We start from the raw sequence: 19,186 nt of genomic DNA on the forward strand, positions 1-19,186 counted from the left end.
GGTTTGGTTAAGCAGACAGATCACGTGGTCTCACTGAAGGACCTTGCTTGTTCCATCTTTGTTCTGTCATCCTGACCACATCTTTTGTCCCCCTTGGCTGGCTCCCTTTCTGATCCCCCCCTGACTGCTGCAGGTCTGGGTATGAAATGTACTCATTGTGTGTTTCCTCCTTGTGCTGCTTTTCTCAAGAGGACAACTTTTTTTTTCCCATCTGGCAGACTTCTTCTTGAGGCTTTATCAGCAAGGATTGTGGCCCATGCTCATTCCTAAACTAGACTGGCCTGAACTAATTATGACTCCCCTCTTTGGCTTAAATAACTGTTCACCTTGGAAGTGAACAAATGAGGGCCATGTTGAAGAAAACAGGAAAGATGGTAGGCAGTGTTGACCATAGCTAGTAGGGCCCATGTCGTTGGCTGGTAGAGTCAGAACTGGGTTCTTCGTGGCTCTGTTGGGCACATTTCTGTACCATGGTCCCGCAGGCAGTGTTAGTGGTTCTCGTCTAGTCCTCCTTTAAGGAGGGTGGCTTAGGCCAATATTCTATGTAGATGATTCTCTAAAGAATGCTAAAAGCTTTAAGAAACGCTGATGTATAAAAATGTAAATTTAGCCTATTTTATATTTATATGCTACTTCAATTTCAGAGTAATCATCTAGCAACAGTAATTTTTCAGATTACATTGGCACACAATACTCTTTTGAACACTCTTTGTAGTTGAAAAGGCTCCTTTGATGAGCTGTGTATAGTGCAGCCAGTTGTTTGCTGAATAGGAGAGAGAGAAAAAGCACCCTGATTCCTTCTCCCATTCTTCCTGGCAGCGACCTGGGCCCTTCTCTGTGGCAGGGAAAGAAGTCTGTCTCCTCGCACACCCCTCTGGATCCATTCCCTTCAGCTTCTCCAAAGTCCCGTCCTCTGCGCTGTAGGGCCGCACCTCACTCCATTCCCCCCTCACGTCGTCACCCTGTCTTTAGTGCCTCTTCCTCTCAGCATCCAAACAGGCCCTGATCTCTTTCACTAAGTACAACAACAATCTACAAAAACCGTGCAGTCCTCCAGTGTTGCTCCTTCATCCTTTTCTCCTTTGCAAGCCAAACCTTTGAAGGAGTGCTGAATATGTGATGTCTCTGTTTCCTCTCCCCGAAGTTCCATCCTACGACTGCTTACGTCACTCTCCAAACCAGCCCTCGTCAAGACTGCCTGCTTGCTTTTAGTCCTTACTTCTCATTTCACAAAAGTAGCTGCCATCCCAACGCCCTCATCTTTCTTGACTTTCTCAGCACTTTACTTTGTAATTTATGCTACTGGGTGTTCTTCCGTGTACCTCCAGATGCTGCTGTTCTTATCTTGTCCAAAGTTCTCTGCCTGTGAAATCTTATCTACTCCCATGGCTCCAGCCATCACCTATACACTGGAGACTCATGGTCATTCTCTCACTGCTCTTTAGCTTCTGAGACTGTTTCCATTGCTGCCTTGTGGACACACACACACACACCTGGATATCTTGCAGGCCTCTCAAGCACCTCTGTCCCTAGGAAATCAAATTAATCTTGTTGGTTTTCCACCTCCAACCAGCTTCTGCGTTCCTTATCTCCCGAAGGCCTCCTTGTCCACCTAGTAGCCCAGACCAGAAGCGGGGACCTCAGCCTTGTCCCTTCTTCCTCACTTCCCCCATCCAGTTGTCACTAAGTCCTTGAGACTGTAACTCAAAATAACCTTGCGGTCACACACTTTCCTGCCTTGCTGCTGCAGCAATGCTAGTCCTTCTTGCCATCACCTCCCACCTCACTTAATGCAATTATCTCCCACCTGGCCTGTCCACATCTGCTCTTCTTTGCTCTAATTCATTTTATTTCAATCTCCTTGGCCTCCACTAATCCTTTGTGTGAAGGAATTGAGTAGGCAAGTAGGGTTGTGAAATGTCATTTTCAAAATTAATAAGGATGTGTGTCTATCTCTATATATATAGGCCTACTGTATGTATACAGATATGCAAATTTTAAGAATCACATCTCCCACAACTGAGCTGCTGTCACCCTGGGGGTGGAATCTGGCAGCTGTTCCATCATCCATAAACAGCCTTGCTTAGCTCGTTAAGACAGGACAGGAAGAACAACGCTTTATCTATGGGTATCTGCCTCTGAGATGTCTTTTTGCAAGTTTTACTGGTTGAATTTTGGCTATAAAGGGGAAATTAGCTGAAAAATAATTGAGCCTTGATTAGGCCAAAGCTGTTAGTTTAAATCCTTTTACAGGAAGAATTTCTGAAAATATAGTTTGGCATCAAAGTGGATATCCCAGTATCTACTCTCCAGTAAAACCAAAGTTGGTAGGGCTAACAAATTAGAGGAAATGGAGTATGAAGAGCCACACAAACCAAAGGACTTGGGCCAGACTGAACTTGAAAACTGATAAAAATTATCCATTGACTCTAAACTGAAAATCCTTGGGAAACAAGTCATTTTCCAAATCTGCTGGACTTTTGCCAATACTCCAGTATATTTCTTATGAAAATATCACCACATATCTGAGAATTATCTGATTTTCAGACAAACAGCAGATAAAAATCAATCTGACATCATGCTGTATGTTTTCAAATCAAGAAAAAATTCATTGAATGCCTACAAATTTCCCTATCCTCCAGGAATTTATAGTCTAGCAGGATGGTTGCGGGGGCTCATGAATGGAAATAAAATGAGTAAGAAATACAAGGCAGTATATGGGAAAGACTGTTCATGATGTAAGCCCAGGAAGGAAAATCTCATTTTGTGGAAAGGAAGGATCAAGAAGGCTTGTCTGGTGTTTGACATGTTCCTGAATGCATGTGTGACACAGAGCCAGATCCTCGCAGGATGAAAAGAATAGGAGAATACTTTAAAACCTGGTGTTGTGGCGCAGCTGGTTAAGCCTCCCTTCATGGTGCCAGCATCCCATATGGGCACCGGTTCTTATCCTAGCAGCTTCACTTTCCACCCAGCTCCCTGCTCATGTGCTCCTGCCACACCCCTGGGAGACCCAGATGAAGTTCCGGGTGCTTGGCTTTGGCTGGCCCAGCTCCAGCCATTGTGGACATTTGGGGAGTGAACCAGTGGAAGAGCTCTCTGTCTCTGCCTCTCTCTCTCTAACTCTGCCTTGCAAATAAAAAAAAATCTTTTTAAAAAATGGCATTCATGGGAAAATATACTTAAAAGATAAGTTTAATTTTGTGACAACATATTGGAAATCCACACACAGTTTTTTCATGATACGGATTTTCCATGAATTTTCTGGAGATCCCTGGTACTCTGGAGTGCTGCACAATTGAATTTGTTACCATTTAAAAAAAAAGTTCAAAACCTTTTAAAGGGAGAATTGCCTAGATTTTTAGCCATTTGAACCAAAGGATGATGATCCCAAAATCTAAAGATCAATACTTTTACTCTCTATTTTTTGACACATTGGAGGAATTTAGATTTCTGAAGCCATGGGGAGCTTTGATGGAGAAGTCAAATCTGAAAGTGTATGGTACAATGGAGAGGAGTCTCTGATGACAGCACTGGAGGCAAAGCTGTCATCTCCATTTGAGGCTGTAAATAGCTTAAGATCTCCAGGGATCTCATAACCAATGCATTAACAATCAAATCTGTATCATAATGAAGAGTGTAATTTTCTATAATGACACAGAAAACCTAAGCTCCAGTCCAAATTGCTGGTGACCAAGGATCCTTCAGCTGGTGCTCAGAGTAATGGCCCACTCTCACCACCAGGGGGCAGCTCGTACACTGTTTCACTGTTTCACAGAGTGACAGACCTCCCAAGACCTCTGACCCGTTACCCTAATAGTGCTTCACATACTAAAAACACCTAGATAAAGCCAAGGCTGCAGGTGGAGCAGGTCCCTTCCCTTATGCCTACACACATGCAAACTTTCTTTACTTAAAAAAGCACCATCAGGAAGAAAGGTCACAAAAATTACCTAAATCTTGCTGCTTCTTCAGGCTACCATTAGAGCCTTTCTCTTCCTGGTCAAAATTCTTCAATAAGTCACCCACATGGCCTAATCTGCCATACATCGTAATCCCTTGTAAAACAGCTTCTATTCCCAGCTTCCCATTTATTCATTCATACACACCTGTTTTGTATGTCTACAATGTGCCAGGCTCTATGCTAGGTGCTGGGGATAGAGGTGAACTGAGAAATCTGATACCCTGACCTTGGGAAACTACTGGAAATCCTCTTTGTAGAGACCAGTAACCCTGCCCCCAATCCCAGGCTGCAAGTTAACAAAATCAGGTGTCCACTATGGTCAAGCACAGTCCTAGGCACATGCAGACCTAGAATGATAAGGATTCTCTCCCATCTAGAATCTTTGAGACAACTGGTCATGTAAGCAAATAGCCTGAAAAAAACTAGAATACAGTAAGGACCATAGTAGAAATTCAAACTAAATGATTCGTACCTTAGGAGACAGAACTTTTCTTACTATGAGAATCAAAGACAGTCCTCTGAATGAAGCAATGACCCAATGAAGTTGACCTAATGCCCAGTTCCCAGCTTCCCAGCCTGGGCGTCTCCATCAGGCGTAACTGCCTCAGCACAGACGCAGCAGTTCAGTGGGATAATTGCATTTTAATTGAACTGTCTGTACTACTCCGTACACGCCTCTGCAGGCATAGATGAATGTGTAACTTGATAAATAAGATCTTTTCTGCTAATAATTGCTTCTACATAAGGATTATGGAGCTAACCTCTGGGAGAAGGTGCCACTAAAAAGGGTGTGCAGAGATTCATTCATATTTTTCCAAGTAATTCCACAATTTCGGATGAATGTGGACTCCCAGTATGTTCATGTATTAAAAAAACCAGTGTACCTGCCAATTAGTGTGTGGGCAGCTTCTCTGTCTTCAATGCCTAGGTTGTGCCTAGAGTGCTGTGCAATTTTATACTTTAATCTCCATGTAAATAACCAATGCATTAACAATCAAATCTGTATCGTAATGAAGAGTGTAATTGTGTGGGGGCCTCGTCCATAGCCAGGGTTACATGTCCAGGCATGAGAAGTCAGGGTTTTCTTTGAATGCACATCTAGTCACGTGTTTTCATTATAGTATTTGCTCTACTTTGGGGACAAGGAGTGTTGAGTTGAGTTACTCACTTCCATCCTGCTGTGTGGTCCTACCTGCAGGAAGACAGGACCATGCCATGGATCCTACAGCCCATGGCACACCTGGGAGCATTTCCTGCTCTGGGTCTTACTGTCTGGTCTTCCTTATTTAACTCCTCTTCCTACTTCTCCTCTTAGACTCCAGAGAGGCAAGATGCACTAATACAGTTGAGTTTCAATCAAACTGCGTGGCTCTAGCCCCAGTGCTGCCAAATTATTCCTGGGCAAGTTGTGGCAGCCCTCTGAGCCAGAGTTTTCTCAACCATAAAATGTAGCTGATAGCAGTACTTAGGTGACTGGGAGGAACACGGGTCTGTGTAAAGCACTTGGCATAGCACCTAACACATTTTCAGTGCCCAGTGAGTGTTGTCTAATTACTGTTGTCCTCTCTCCATCCCATCATTCCCTTCTCTCATTTTTGTTTTTCTTATGTCTGTGCAGTAGACCTGCTGGTGTCTGATGACCCTTGGGACTGGAATTGGGCTCGAGTGATCTTTATGCAACATGGGGCTTAAACAGCCTTGACAACATGAGTGACATTTGTGCTGACAATATGAGGGATGGGATGTCGGAGATATTACCTTTCCTGCTCTATTTTTTTTTTTTTTATTAAGCCCTGAAAACAACACCTGCTTGCAACCACACAGCATTAGGTTGAATTAATCATGTCTAAAATATGGTATTTCTTTTCCTAAAAGGGAAATGCTAAAAAAAAATATGAAACCATGATCAGAAACCCATGTATTTTGTATCTTTCTTTGTACTACTGTGTATAGGGTCTGGAATCTGATATTAGTTTAGTTTAAGGGATTTTTGCACCACCTCCCAGGCAACTAGAAGCATTCGGGTCACTTTTGTCAGGGTCCCTAATGGCTGGGTACCTGTTTTAAAGCTACCTGTGCTCACCCCAAGTGAAGACAGCCTTACACTGCAGTGACACAAGCTCCTTCCTTGGTGTGAGCATATTCCTCCAGTGGAACCCAAGAGCTTTGAGGAGATGAGCTTTAAGTGGAACTGCAGGTCAAAGATAGGAAGTGGAGGTTAACAAATGACTAAAAATATACTGCATAGACTGTGCCAGGTCCTCCATTTCAGTGACACCATCTGCAAGGGGCTATCAGATGCGGTCCCATGTGTATAGATGTAGATTATTTCCAGAAGGGTTGTGAGAATTGGGACTGCCCTCAGCTCACCTTCTTGTACTTTCCTCAACAGTTCGCAAAGGGTACCGGATCCAGGCTGATAAAGAGAGAGACTCGATGAAGGTCCTGTACTACGTGGAGAAGGAGCTGGCTCAGTTTGATCCAGCCAGAAGGATGCGAGGCAGATGTGAGCATCTGGTAGTTCTACGAGACCTGTGCATGCTGCAGGAGTTCACAGGGAAAGGAGGTTGGGGCGTTACCAAGCTTGGGCAGCTGTGAGCTCACAGGAGGGCTGGTGACACCAAGAAGACAGTAGCTGCCAGCCTGCAGAGGAGAGACAAAAGGGCTTCTGGTGTGAAGAGTAGAGCATCGTGCACGCCCTTGGTGTATGCTGTATCTCTCCAGGGGCAGTCGGTGTTGCGGGAGCTATGGGATCCGGGGGTTTGAAATAGCTCCTACTGCTCCCTTTGGAAGCTTAATCAGTTTTTTCCCAATGTAAAGGGCCCTAAGAATTGAACAGTCCAGCTGCTGAGTTGCTCATGGGGGCCTCAAGGAAAGTCAAAGAACCAGTCTGGCCGTGACTCTGGGGAAAGGCGGCTGCCATTCCTGAGTTGCCCAACAGCAGAGATTGAGGGGGGTGAGCAAAGAGGCTGCTCCTTGTGTCAAAAGAACTTCTTAATTACTCAGCTTGTAGGTAGCAGGGCCCCAACCCTTAACTGCCCCCAGCCCTTGGAGACTTAGCAGCTGACACAGCTCATTCTCTGGGGTAGATTCCACATTACTGTCTATCCTGGGAGGCAGCACAGGGCAGATCTGGTGTAGATGCAGGTGGGAGGCTTATCCGAAGGTGCTGGCAGGCGTGGCGGTGAGGTGATGATGGTCTCTCTGAACGCTCCTCTTCTTAGAAGCAACAAGAGACTTGATGCAATTGTTGGGGAAACAGTCCTAGACTGGAGGAGCTTTATTCAGATTAAGGACAACATATTCCACCCAGTTTGCAATTCTGAATTCATGCTGTCTGCCCTGCATCCATTGCCGCATCCTCCCACCTTATGGGCTATAAAAAGACCATCTCCAGATTGGAATGTCAGGAATGCAGATGTCACTGCACTTGACAAGCTAGTTGTAACAGTGTTGTCATGGATCCCTGTAAGGGGCCAGAGACAGAGCGAGTCCGGGACCAAGGACAAGCCTGCACAGGAAGTCTACGAATCTCATAGGTTGGAGGAAAAGTGAACTAAGGTTGAAACTAACAGATGGATTCTGATTTACATGGTATCTTCTGTCTGTCTACCTCCGTTACAATGTCCTCTGGAGGTGGGCTGGTAACAAGGTGATAGAATCTTAGAGTCAAAGGGACCGTAGAGGAGACTGACTTAGAGATAGTCAACCTTTGTTGTACAGAGGTGGAAACAGCCAGCCAGAGGGGTGCCATGAGAGAATCAGGACTAGAACATAGATCTTCTGATTCCTAGCCCTCCACCCTTTACAGGAAACACACGAGCCAATTGGGGATGGCTCCATGGCTGCAGCCTCTAAGACTGTAGAATGCTAGGACTGGAAGGGACTCTCTGAGGTTGCTAGATCCACCTCCTACATCTTACAGAGCAGGAAAGTTGAGCAGGGAGGAAAGGTTACCAGTACCAGTACTGAAAGCTGATGCCAGAACTGGAACTCAGATATTCTGGAACCTTTTACTCTGAGAGGTTCTAATCTAAATTTTGGAGTGAACATAGAAGAGGGACAATCTTAGAATTTTCATTGCAAAATGAATCTCATGGTTTCAGGTTGGGGCAGGAGAGTAACAGATCCTGTAACAATTGGGAACTTGAGGTCAAGGCTCATAAATTTGTTAGCCAGTGACCCTTACTTGCCTTGCCTTTACAAGTGGGGATTTGCGCATGGGATGTTTTCTGTCTGGGAAGTCCTAGGACAGGGGCAGCAAACTACATCCCCCAGGACAAACAAATTCTACTTCCTGTTTTTGTCAATAAAGTTTTCTTGGAACACAGCCACACCAATTCACTTGGGTATCCTAAATGACTACTTTTCCTCCTGCAATGCAGAATTGAAGACTTATAAAAGTATGATTTGCAAAACCTAAAATGTCCATGCTCTGGCCCTGTACAGAGTCAACCTGCCCTGACCTGGAGTTGAATTATGGGGTATTTCTTGTGAATCAAGGGATGTTTATTTCATGTCCAGACAGACAGAAATGTTATCATTACATCCAACCCGGACAGCCCATCAGTATGAATGATAAAACAGAAAACGAAAAAGGTCACATTTTCCCTCAAGTTGAAGGAGAATCCTGAGCCAACAGTGTTGTTTTTCAGTGGTTTCATTTCAAAGTTCTCTTCTGCATGGTTCCAAAGAAATTGGAGTTCTCAGGGATCCTGAGACAGGGAAAGTTCTAGATTTTATTAATAGCATCTGAATTGATTTCCTGTAACATAGGCACAAATTAGCCCATTCTTCTTGGGAGGAAGAGAAGATTTAAGAATTAGATTATAATTGAAAACCAACTGATTGCATGATGAAACTGAATGGCGGTCATGGCAAACCCCATGTCCCTGGTGAAACAACACTAGGATGCTGTTTATATGCCATGGAGGGAGGTCTGCTCTTATCTTCAAGCAAAAATTCTCCATTCCTCCGGGGATTATTTGGAAGATCAGGTTGGGGAGGGGCACGAGGCATGCATCTGTGCTCTCTCCATACTGTCTTGGCTTTCCTCTCATTCAAAACAGCCTCAAACCTGATAAATGTTGTTTTTGATAATATTTTGAAGTTCTAGTGAAAAGACTGGGGAAAACAAATGGATTCAGTTACACTGCAAATAGATTCACTAGATTTATCTTTTAAGTAAAATGAAATTCAATACATTTCAAGTTCTATAAATAAACAGTTGGGTTTTATTTCTTTTTCTTCCTTCCTTTCCACACTGTGAAGCTGGTCTTTGCTCACAACTGCTTTTGCAAAAAGCTCCTTAGACCACTGCAGGGGATGAGAAAGCTGCTCCCCACTCCAACCCTTTACATCCTGGGGCTGGGGCCAGAATACAAGCAGAAGCCCACTGGCCATAAATGTAGCCTACTTTCCTTTGTTTCTCACACCTCCGAACAACTGGTCTACCCATTCCAGCACACAACCCTGGATAGGACTGGGGCGAGCAAGAGGTCATTGCAGGCACTGTGAGTGGGCTTGGGCAGCACATTCCAGGTCCCTGGGTGAGCACGCTCTACAGTGGGAGTGTACTGACACTAGCTGTGCACTTCCTGTGGCTCTCTGCACTTATGTGGGAGGTGCACCACCAAAGGCAGCTGGAATGGGTGCCCCTATAGCACGGAGCAGGACTGGCTCCATCCTGGGCCTGGACCAATGGTGGGGAACATGCCAACATACATGGCATCATCACGGCTCACCACAGAATCAGATGGGGAGAAGAAAAACATTTGAACAGGGATGATGGTATACTAGGCAGAGGCCAGCTGCAGAGAGCCAGGAGAACAATAACAATTATTCTCCTAGTTCAAGAACAGAGGATACCTCCCTTTGTGTATGCAAGTAAGCTTCCTGCTGGAGCCAGCTCCTGCTGAGCTAAGAACACAGATACCTCTACAGTAGGGCTACAAGCCTCCCTGAACAGAGGCCCTTGAGCGAGAGTATCTCGGAGCCTCTGCTATCAGCCCTTAACAGCTGTCCCTTCCTGCTGAGCCCGTAGAAAGCTGTGTCATGCCTGGCTTTGTCCTTGCAGATAACAACACCATCTCGGAACTCAGCTCCCTGCACGAGGACGACAGCAATTTCCGCCAGTCTTACCATCAGATGCGAAGCAAGCAGTTCCCTGTGTCTGGGGACTTGGAGAGCAACCCTGACTACTGGTCAGGTGTCATGGGAGGCAGCGGTGGAGCCAGCCGGGGACCCTCAGCCATGGAGTACAACAAAGAGGACCGGGAGAGCTTCAGGCACAGGTGATGGCTGTGAGGGCGCAGGAGCCGAAAGGCAGGGCGGTTTGAGGGCTCTGGACCCTAATGACCCTTGTTAACCTATCTCTGCCCTTCTCATGTATTTTACCCAATAATGGCTAACGAAAATCTCATCATGTCCATCGTGTTTAATCACTTGCTATGTGAAAGGTGAAATGCCAAACACTTTATCCTGTTCATGTAAGTGTCCCGTTAATGTCCCCATTTTAAGTTGGGAGAATGGAACCTTCCAGATGGTAAGGGACTTAGGGTGATGTGGCCAACGACTGTGGGAGGGCAAATTTTGCACCCCACCTCTTGTGACCACATCCGCCTGAATTAACACCTTCCCCACCACCAGGTCTTTTAGCTTGGACGGGAGACACTGCCTTTCTCTTACTAACGGCAGGGGTCTGCCTGTTCTCAGGCCCCTGTGTCACCAAACATGGCTGTGTGTCTGACGGCCTGCACTGGTGACTGTGCGTGGCTGTCAACCAGAGGCCACATAACGTTCAGAAGGCGGCCCCACGGGTGTGTTTTTAACACTTTGAGCCCACGAAGTATTTTCAGCTACACAAGCCCAATTTGATCCCTCACACAGACTCGTGGGGCACACACGGCTGCCCTCCCTGGAGCAAGATTCTTGGGTGTGGGAGGTGTCAAAACGACCCAGCTTCCCGGGGCCCCTGCACGAGGCCCGGGTTGCCTCCCCCAACCCCGCAAGCAGCCCAAGACCTCACCAATGACCCCTCTGCCCGCAGCCAGCAGCGCTCCAAATCGGAGATGCTGTCCCGGAAGAACTTCGCCACGGGGGTGCCAGCCGTGTCCATGGACGAGCTGGCGGCCTTCGCCGACTCCTACGGCCAGCGGTCCCGGCGGGCCGACGGCAACAGCCACGAGGCGCGGGGCGGCAGCCGCTTCGAGCGCGCCGAGTCGCGGGCGCACGGGGCCTTCTACCAGGACGGCTCCCTGGAGGAGTACTACGGGCCGCGCAGCCGCAGCCGCAGCCGCGAGCCGCTGACCGACGCCGAGCGCGGCTGGTCCTACAGCCCCCCGCGCCGGCGGCCGGCCGAGGACGCGCACCTGCCGCGCCTGGTGAGCCGCACGCCGGGCGCCGCGCCCAAGTACGACCACTCGTACCTGAGCAGCGTGCTGGAGCGGCCGCCGCGGCCCGAGGTCGGCGCCAGCCGCGGCGGCAGCCTGGAGACGCCGTCCAAGCTGAGCGCGCAGCTCGGCCCGCGCAGCGCCTCCTACTACGCCTGGTCGCCGCCGGCCACCTACAAGGCGGGCGCGCCGCGGGACGACGACGACGACGACGACGAGGACGACGAGGAGGACGCGCCCGACGACGCGCTGCCGCCCTACAGCGAGCTCGAGCTGAGCCGGGGCCCGTCCTACCGCAGCCGCGACCTGCCCTTCCACAGCAACTCGGAGAAGAGGAGGAAAAAGGAGCCCGCCAAGAAAACTGTGAGGCCGCGCCTGGTGCTGCTCCTGCAAGTGGGCCGCGCGGGGAGCCGCCGGGCGGGCGCGCTGCCCCGGGCGCGGGGTGGCCGGGTGGGAGGCCGCGGGCCGGCAGCCCGCCCGGCCTGCCAGGGGTTTGTCCCAGGGCCGGCTGAGGGAAGTAAACGTGGCGCTCTGGCACGTTGAGTATGCAGAGGGGGACGAGGGTTTACTGAGGGCCCTGGATCCTCAGCCGTCAGCCGTGAGAAGCCACCCCCACCGCGGGCCTCTGGGTGGCGTCGGAGTCTGGGTGCAGAATGTTCTAGCAATGCCCGTGTGTGCTTTTCTTCCCATGCCCTGACCCCTAGGGCAAAGGGTTTGTGACTTTTTTTTTCCTACCCTTCGAAGGAGTAAGTCTTTAATATTGTCAAATATTTATTCAGCCTTCACATTCTCATGTTTTTCCCTAAATATTTTTATTGACTCGTAGCCAAAACAATTCCATATATGTGCTCGATTTTGTGTCATCGATTTGTCCCCTGTAGTCCCTCACCTTATAATTTCCCCCACGAATCCCTCCCCCCCCCCCCGCGCCCACCCCGTTTCCTGGGTGTTTTATATCTGAAACGGTTCCTGCAGTTGACTTTCCCAGGATCTGTAGCTTTGAGAAAATTTCCAGAAGAGGCCACGTCCCGGAGAAGGTTGGGAGCCACTGCTGTTTTCAAGGGCAGCTCACCTCTTTTTTTTTCCCCCTTTGACATTTTTGAGTGGAGACTGTGTACTGTGCCCTGTATATGTTGAAGAAATCCTTTGGTCCCCACCCAGTTCACTGTCCTTTGTATGTGGCTTTATTGCTGCCTTCTCTCTAAGTGCTAAGAGCAGCCACTCCATCTCTCAGCCTCCACCCTTGAGCTCTGGACCTCAAAGAAACATCAGGGATAGTCCCAGAGGTCGAATGTGGGGGACCAAAGTGCCTCTGACCCTGGTGCTTTGGAGGCCACTCTCCAAGCATAAGTGCTTCTATTCTGTCCCCCATGACACTGCCTGCCCCCTAACTTCTTGTTTTTCATGACTGCAAACCGGACATTCTTTTTAGTGTATACTATGATTCACAATAAATTCTGCTGATTTCAGGTTCATAGTATACCATCCACACTTGCCGTTGTGGAGCTGTAAATGTTGTGGTTATCCTTAGGGTGGTGGGAGGTTTTTCCATGGCCGTGATAAGTTCTAGCAGATGGGTACTGGCTTGTGCACTGAGGCGTAGGCACAGCCATCACAAGTCTGTGAAGTGCCCTAAGAGTCAGGCTGTGCACGGCTCGCCATGGCTTGTGGGCTCTGCCCAGTGAGCCATCTCTTGTGTCAGTTGCTAACCAGCACGTGATTTAATGTTGGGCTCTTTCTGCTCTTCCCCAGAATGACTTCCCAACCAGGATGTCACTTGTGGTCTGATGTTTTCAAGACATCTCTCTGAATGACTAGAAAGCAGATGCAGACTACAGGGACAAGACATAAATCCAAGAGACAGCAGGCCCAGGATCTTCTCTGGCCACCGCCTTGGAAGATTTGCTGATCTCTGCTTTGGCAAAGGATGGGAGGCAGCCTTTAAGGGAGGCAGATTTGAACCTCAAGAGCCCAGCTAACTAGTTTGAGAAACTCACCAAGAAAGCAGTGACAAGTGAGAACTTTCTCACATGCAGAGTTTCTGAATTTATCCTGCTCAGCCTCCTTCCTTAATGGATCCAGGACTCCATTTCTGATTCTGAAAGAGAGTTAGCTCTGGACTGCTAATCTCCAGAAATCGCCTATGCCTACGGTCTGCTCTTCTATACCTCCCGGGCTGTGCTCAGAGACAGAAGAATTTATCACTGCTATTGAAAGAAGGCCTTCTGCTGACAAGGGAAGATAGCTTCAAGGCAAAATACAGCTTTTATCCCCATCACTTCTCAGTCACAAGTCAATGACTGTTGTTACACTCAAATCAGAAGACCTTTGGTGAGCTCAGTGACAGCGACCTCCTGGACAATCACAGAAATTACTTCAATTTGCTGTTCGGAATGACAATTCTTGAGTGGCTGGAACAAAGAGTACACCATTTTGATAAAACGTCTAAGTGGTATTTCTTTGTCCATTCTGAGAATATAAACTGATTTTCCTTTCTGCTGTACACATCAACGTCTGAGTCTTGGACATTAAGGGCTCTTCTCTTCCTCTCCTAACATTCCCACTGGTTGGTGCCACACACAGCACCCCACCTCCTCTGCACTCTGATTAACTTGTCATCAGGTGCCTTTTGATAAGTATTTAAAATACAGGAAAGACAAGAGTGAGAACAAGAGGAGAAAGAAGTAGTGCATGATAGAAAGGCTGAGAAAGAGTTTAAGAGGAAAAGAAATGTGGTGTCATTATATTTTGAATTTAGGACCTTTTCCACACAAACTCCGCTCAATCTTTTCTGATTTTATACTTCATTGATTATGAATTGTTTCTGCCATCTCAATCCCAGGACACCAGGGATGTGGGGCATGCATCTTTTTGGCCCACCTAGGCTGCCATTATAGATGCATTTGGGAGACCAAGGACATTACTTTCTCGGGAAGGAGTAATTCCTAGTCCTACCCTTGCCTAAATGACAGATTTTGCCTGAATTCCAAAACTAGATTCCATTAGATTTTGTAATGTGTATAGATTGCAAAAAAAAAAAAAAAAAAAAAAAGGCCACAAGCTCTTTCTTTCTCATCAAGAGGTGCAGTCCTGTTTTCTACCCCTTGAACCTGGAGTTGACCATGTGACTAGTTGTGGCCAATGGCCCTATAGAAATTTGACACCTGCAGAGACTTGAAAGGGACTTGTCCTGTCTTGATGCTCTTGAGAAACTTAGAGCCAGCACCAGGTGAATGAACCAGGACTGTCGTGCTGCATGATGAGAGAAAGGGGCCTTGTTAGCCCTAGCACCCATCTGATGGCCTAGCAGCTCTCAGATGATCAAACACGTGAATGAGCCCAACCGAGACCAACAGAAGAACTGCCTAGCTGAGCCCAGCCAAATTGCTGATTCCTACCCAAGGTGTGAGAATTTGGAGCACTCCATGTGCTCATTTCTCCTCAAGGACAGAACTGACACTTTCTTCTTGTCAGAATATTCAGCCCTGAGTCCCTTCCTCCTTGGAACCTTAGGTGTCTCACAGCCTCCACTTTCTTTGATAGATTTCGATCGAAGTGTTTTGCCCTGTGGCATTATGTTGGGACGCATGGTTGAGTCAAATCAGTGGAGGAGGAGGATGGAGCTATGGACAACCTCTGAAGAAGATTTCTTCTCCAGCATCTCTTTGGTCTTCTCCAGAGCCACTTAACTGGAGCTAGGCCCTATTTTCAGAGTATCATTCCATTAATATCCTTTGTACTTAATGGCATTGCCAAAAAAGACCTTTGTGTGCATTGAAAAGAAGCAGCTGAGTGAGGATCAAGAGAATGAACTGGTATCACTGTTTGCTGGAGAACTGGCCTTCCGAAGGACTTCACATCCCAAAAGACTTCACAGTTACTCTGGCCTCTCCCAGAGGCACCAGGGGGACAATTCATCCCGGTGTTGGCACGTCCAAGGGCTGGAAGACACAAACCTGGTGCTGAGTTTCAAACTTGCTGGCGTCCCTGGCTTCTGAAAGCAAAGGTCTAGTCTGGTTGGGCCCCAATTTAGACGGGAAAGATGATTAAAACATCACTTCTTAGTCACCAGCTTTGAATTTCAACTTGCTCAGGCAATTCTGGAGAATGTTGCGTAGCTGCAGTAGCTATTATCACTTTATACTGAGCACTGTGTCAGGCTTCTCACCACCAAAGAGCCCCGTAGCACCAGCTGCAGAGACCAAAAACATTGCTTTCTTTAGCCAGGGGCATGTCTGATTTTTGGTGAAGGTTGAGGAGAGCAATGGGAAAGAATTATTAAAATTGGAAACCTGCAATTCCAAAGACAATGAAACTATAGACAGACAATTTAAAACTACAAAGAAGATAGCAGGCTACTGAAATAACCTTGGGGGAGAGGACTAGTTCTCTGTAGGGCTGCGTGAATCACTCAGACTTCTGGGTCTTCAGGGAAGAGAAAAGTAATTGTTTCTGGATATGTGTACAGGAGAGAAGGCCAAATAGACAAGTCAAGGCACAGCTGGCTTCTGTCTATATATTCCTTTGTTTCTTCTTCCTGAATAGTGTCTGCATAGGAAGTGCATATACATGTTATCTTCCTTCTTAAGTTTTATTGGGGTATAAAATAAGTCTTGTGTAAGACAATAGTTTTTGTCCAGTGGGACTCTGCGATTTAATAGGGGAAATAAGATATTCCTAAGAAAGAGGATATAATACGAAATAGTGCTATGGATAAATTACAATAAACCCAGAGATTTAAAGGATTTTTTATTTAAATGGGACTATTTTGGTATGTAACTGTTGTGTGTGTTTGTACATTTATACCATTTAAACATATGATCAGTGGTCTGAATAGCCAACATGGAAAGTATGAACTGAGGAAGTGAATTAGGATGGGAAGGGGGAAGCGAGGGGTGGGGGGTGCCCAGAGGATGGTGCAGGAGCTGTTGTGTTCGCCTGTGAGTCACGGCTGAGTCAGAGCCGTGTTGGAGGAGGCAGTGTGGCTGCAGGTGGCAGGAGGTGTCCCCTGGTAGATGAGCTGCCTCCCTAGACCACTCACAGACTCATTAGGGGCTGGGATGATTGCCATGCACCTGGAGGTCCGTGTCAGTTATTCCACCCCAGCACATTCACACGGGAGCTTGGCACCTGTTCCCCAGGGGCTCAGTTCTGCAGCTCTTGAGTGATGCTTCCTGCCTTCCTGATACAGAGCAGGTCTTGTAGAGATGTTAGGCTTCCCTACCTCCCTTCTCATGGGACTGAGTACACTGGGAATGAGAAGGGACTGCCACCCAAAGCCAGGACACAGAGCCACACCTGCATATATGAGTTCTTATAGGTAATCTGATCAAATTCTTAGGCAGCCTCAGAAAAAGGCTTATGTACCAGATATTGTAATTCACCCCCTCCCTTTTTTAAAATAGGTAGAGAACCCTCACTGACATCGGCGAAGTCATCAGCCTACTAAGTCTATAGACTCTCAGGCTTGTAGATCTTCCCTGCTGGGTCTATGTTTCTCAAAATTTTTTAAACTTTAAGAATTAGTTGATTGCTGTTGTTAAAAAGATATTGTTGGACCATGCCTTTAAGAGTAATTGGATGAGTCTGGAGCCAGGATTTATACTTTTAACATGCATTTCAAAAAAGTCCTGTGATGATGCATTTGAGAAATATGCACTAGATTTGTTCCTGTCATGTGCTCCAAACTTCTGGTCGTGGGGCTTTGAAATTCTTCAAGTGTCTTAGTGAGGTCCCTTTGACCCACTAGGAGCTGACGGTGGAAATGTACCCAGCAGTCTGGCTATGATGCCGGTGATTGGCCCAGCAGAGTCCAGTAGTAGAAAAACTGTGAGAGAGAAAGGACTATTCCCCAGGAGCCTGTTCTAGATGTTTCCATTCCCAGAACAGTGACCTGTTGCAATAGTCTCACATCAGTCAACAAGAATTACAGGTAATTTTCTCATTCCCTTGATGGCATCCTGAGCCAGACTTAGAAATAGGCTGTTGGGGAAATGGCAAATGGAAATCATTTTTAATGGTCATCAATCTGGCTTGTCAGTACCTCTGCCACCTGCAGACCCGAGGTGAGATATGCAAGGGTAGTAACATCCACATCCTTCCACAATCAGATTTCAGTGTTGCCAGGGTCTCACTGGAGTTTGACATTGACTGATAGAATGTAGAGACCAAATTCACTAAATAGAGGTCCAAGTACTTAATGTCCTAGAAGAAGAAAGTGCCTAGTGTTCTGGGATCCTACCTCCCAGTCATCTGGAAAGCTGATGACGGAAGCTTCAGGTAAGGGGCTTTAACCATCAGGGGAGAGCAAGGATCGCATTGGGCTGAGCAACTTTAAGCTGTAGCACTGCCTGAGGGTGATGCGAAGGTTAGTGCTGACAACAGGTGTCTTATTTTCAGGGGGTGCTGCTGTTTACAAACCACTCTCATATGCATTATCTCCGGCGCCCCGACCGGGACTAGAACCCGGTGTGCCGGCACCGCAGGCGGAGGATTAGCCTATTGAGCTACGGCGGTGCCGGCCATATGCATTATCTCATTTGAGCCTCACATCAACCCTTGTAAAAGAGACAGGGTAGATGTGTTCCCAGCACAAAGAATGTAAAACCGAGGTAGAAAAAGCTAAGGGATCTGCCTGTAGCCAAATGGCTTTTAAAATCCTAGAACCAGGCCTTCTGACCGTCTAGAGTTCCTTCCAGTTCCTACATCACCCATGGCTCGGGCGTCTGGCTCCTCTTCACAGCCAGATGTCTGAGACAAGTCCTGCCCTCCGTGCTCACTCCTGTGATGGGGTGAGGCTACGAAGGCAACTGGCTGCTGCCTCAGCAACCAGGCACCGTCCCTCAAATGCTGTCCTAAGAGGGAACTGGCATCACGCAAGGAATAGCATTTTCATTAGCGAGGAAGGGGAATGGAAAGGCTTTGATAGATTCGAGCTTCAGCGTCCAGCCTTTATGCAGAAGGACTTCTGAGCCGATTTCTGAGCTGTACGATGGATTCCTCTCAGGATTCTGTAGTTGAGGGCAGGAGCGAAACACCCGGCATCTTCATGTGTGTTGAGACTTTTAGGTGGAACTAAAAGTGAGAGAGGGCGGGTGAGGAGGAGAAAGATGCAGCAGTTTAGCCAGCGATGTAGACTTTCTTGTAGGGTTGGACACAAAGTGAGTGCGGTCTGATCCACTTCCTCTAAGACGGCTGAAAGAAACACACACAGCTTCTCCTTAACACTGGCTTAAAAAAAAAAAAGCCACTGTACTGGCAAAGGTATTAGGCATTACCCTGTGAGAAAGTGCCTCACGGGGACTAAACAACAAAGGAATAGAAAAATAATGGGACAGAGGGGAACCAGAAGTCTGCCTCGTGGCAGTTGCCTGCCCAGTAGTTTTTGTGCCTTGTCTGTGACATCAGAACTGAAGTGTCTGCATCACTGTTACCCATGAATTCTTCCCCCAGTCACAAAGTGAATTTGATTGTAACGTTTTAAATGAAATAAAGCGTTTTCACCTACAATTGTTATCAAGAACTCCTAATTAGCACAACTGTGGTGAATCATGGAATCACATGAGGTGGCCTCTGCAGGACAAAGAATCATTGACCGTAGGCCTCCCCGAGTTGTTTCCAGTGTTCTAATAGAGGAGTGGGATTGTGAGACCCTGGGAGACGCAGGTCCCAGCAGAGCACACTGTGTTTTTACAGAGTTCAGCGCGCTGCAGCCTGGATAAATTACTCTCGCAGACGGCTAACATTCAGGAAGTGGTACAGCTGGGGCAGGGGGTTGACTGTGTGATGGGATCTGGCTCCATCTCACTAAGGGCACAGGCACCTGCCTACT

At 47.4% G+C, this 19,186-nt stretch overlaps 1 protein-coding gene across 7 annotated transcripts in view; it reads left to right on the plus strand.

The window, feature by feature from the left end:
* Nucleotides 1-18,864, plus strand: part of ILDR2 (immunoglobulin like domain containing receptor 2) — a 66,432-nt gene extending 47,568 nt beyond the window's left edge. For all 7 annotated transcript variants that reach the window (XM_051858412.3, XM_051858414.3, XM_089299642.1 and 4 more), the window contains 4 exons: nucleotides 6,357-6,470; nucleotides 10,041-10,257; nucleotides 11,013-11,718; nucleotides 13,108-18,864. In XM_051858412.3, the coding sequence (XP_051714372.1) occupies nucleotides 6,357-6,470; nucleotides 10,041-10,257; nucleotides 11,013-11,718; nucleotides 13,108-13,143 (1,073 nt within the window). In that variant the 3' untranslated portion in view covers nucleotides 13,144-18,864. The remainder of the gene's footprint in view (nucleotides 1-6,356; nucleotides 6,471-10,040; nucleotides 10,258-11,012; nucleotides 11,719-13,107) is intronic.
* The last annotated feature ends 322 nt before the right edge of the window (nucleotides 18,865-19,186 follow it).

This window comes from Oryctolagus cuniculus, chromosome 7 (genome assembly GCF_051225735.1).
Source record: "Oryctolagus cuniculus isolate XC-2025 breed Fujian yellow rabbit chromosome 7, ASM5122573v1, whole genome shotgun sequence".
In the NCBI taxonomy this organism is placed as follows: domain Eukaryota; kingdom Metazoa; phylum Chordata; class Mammalia; order Lagomorpha; family Leporidae; genus Oryctolagus; species Oryctolagus cuniculus.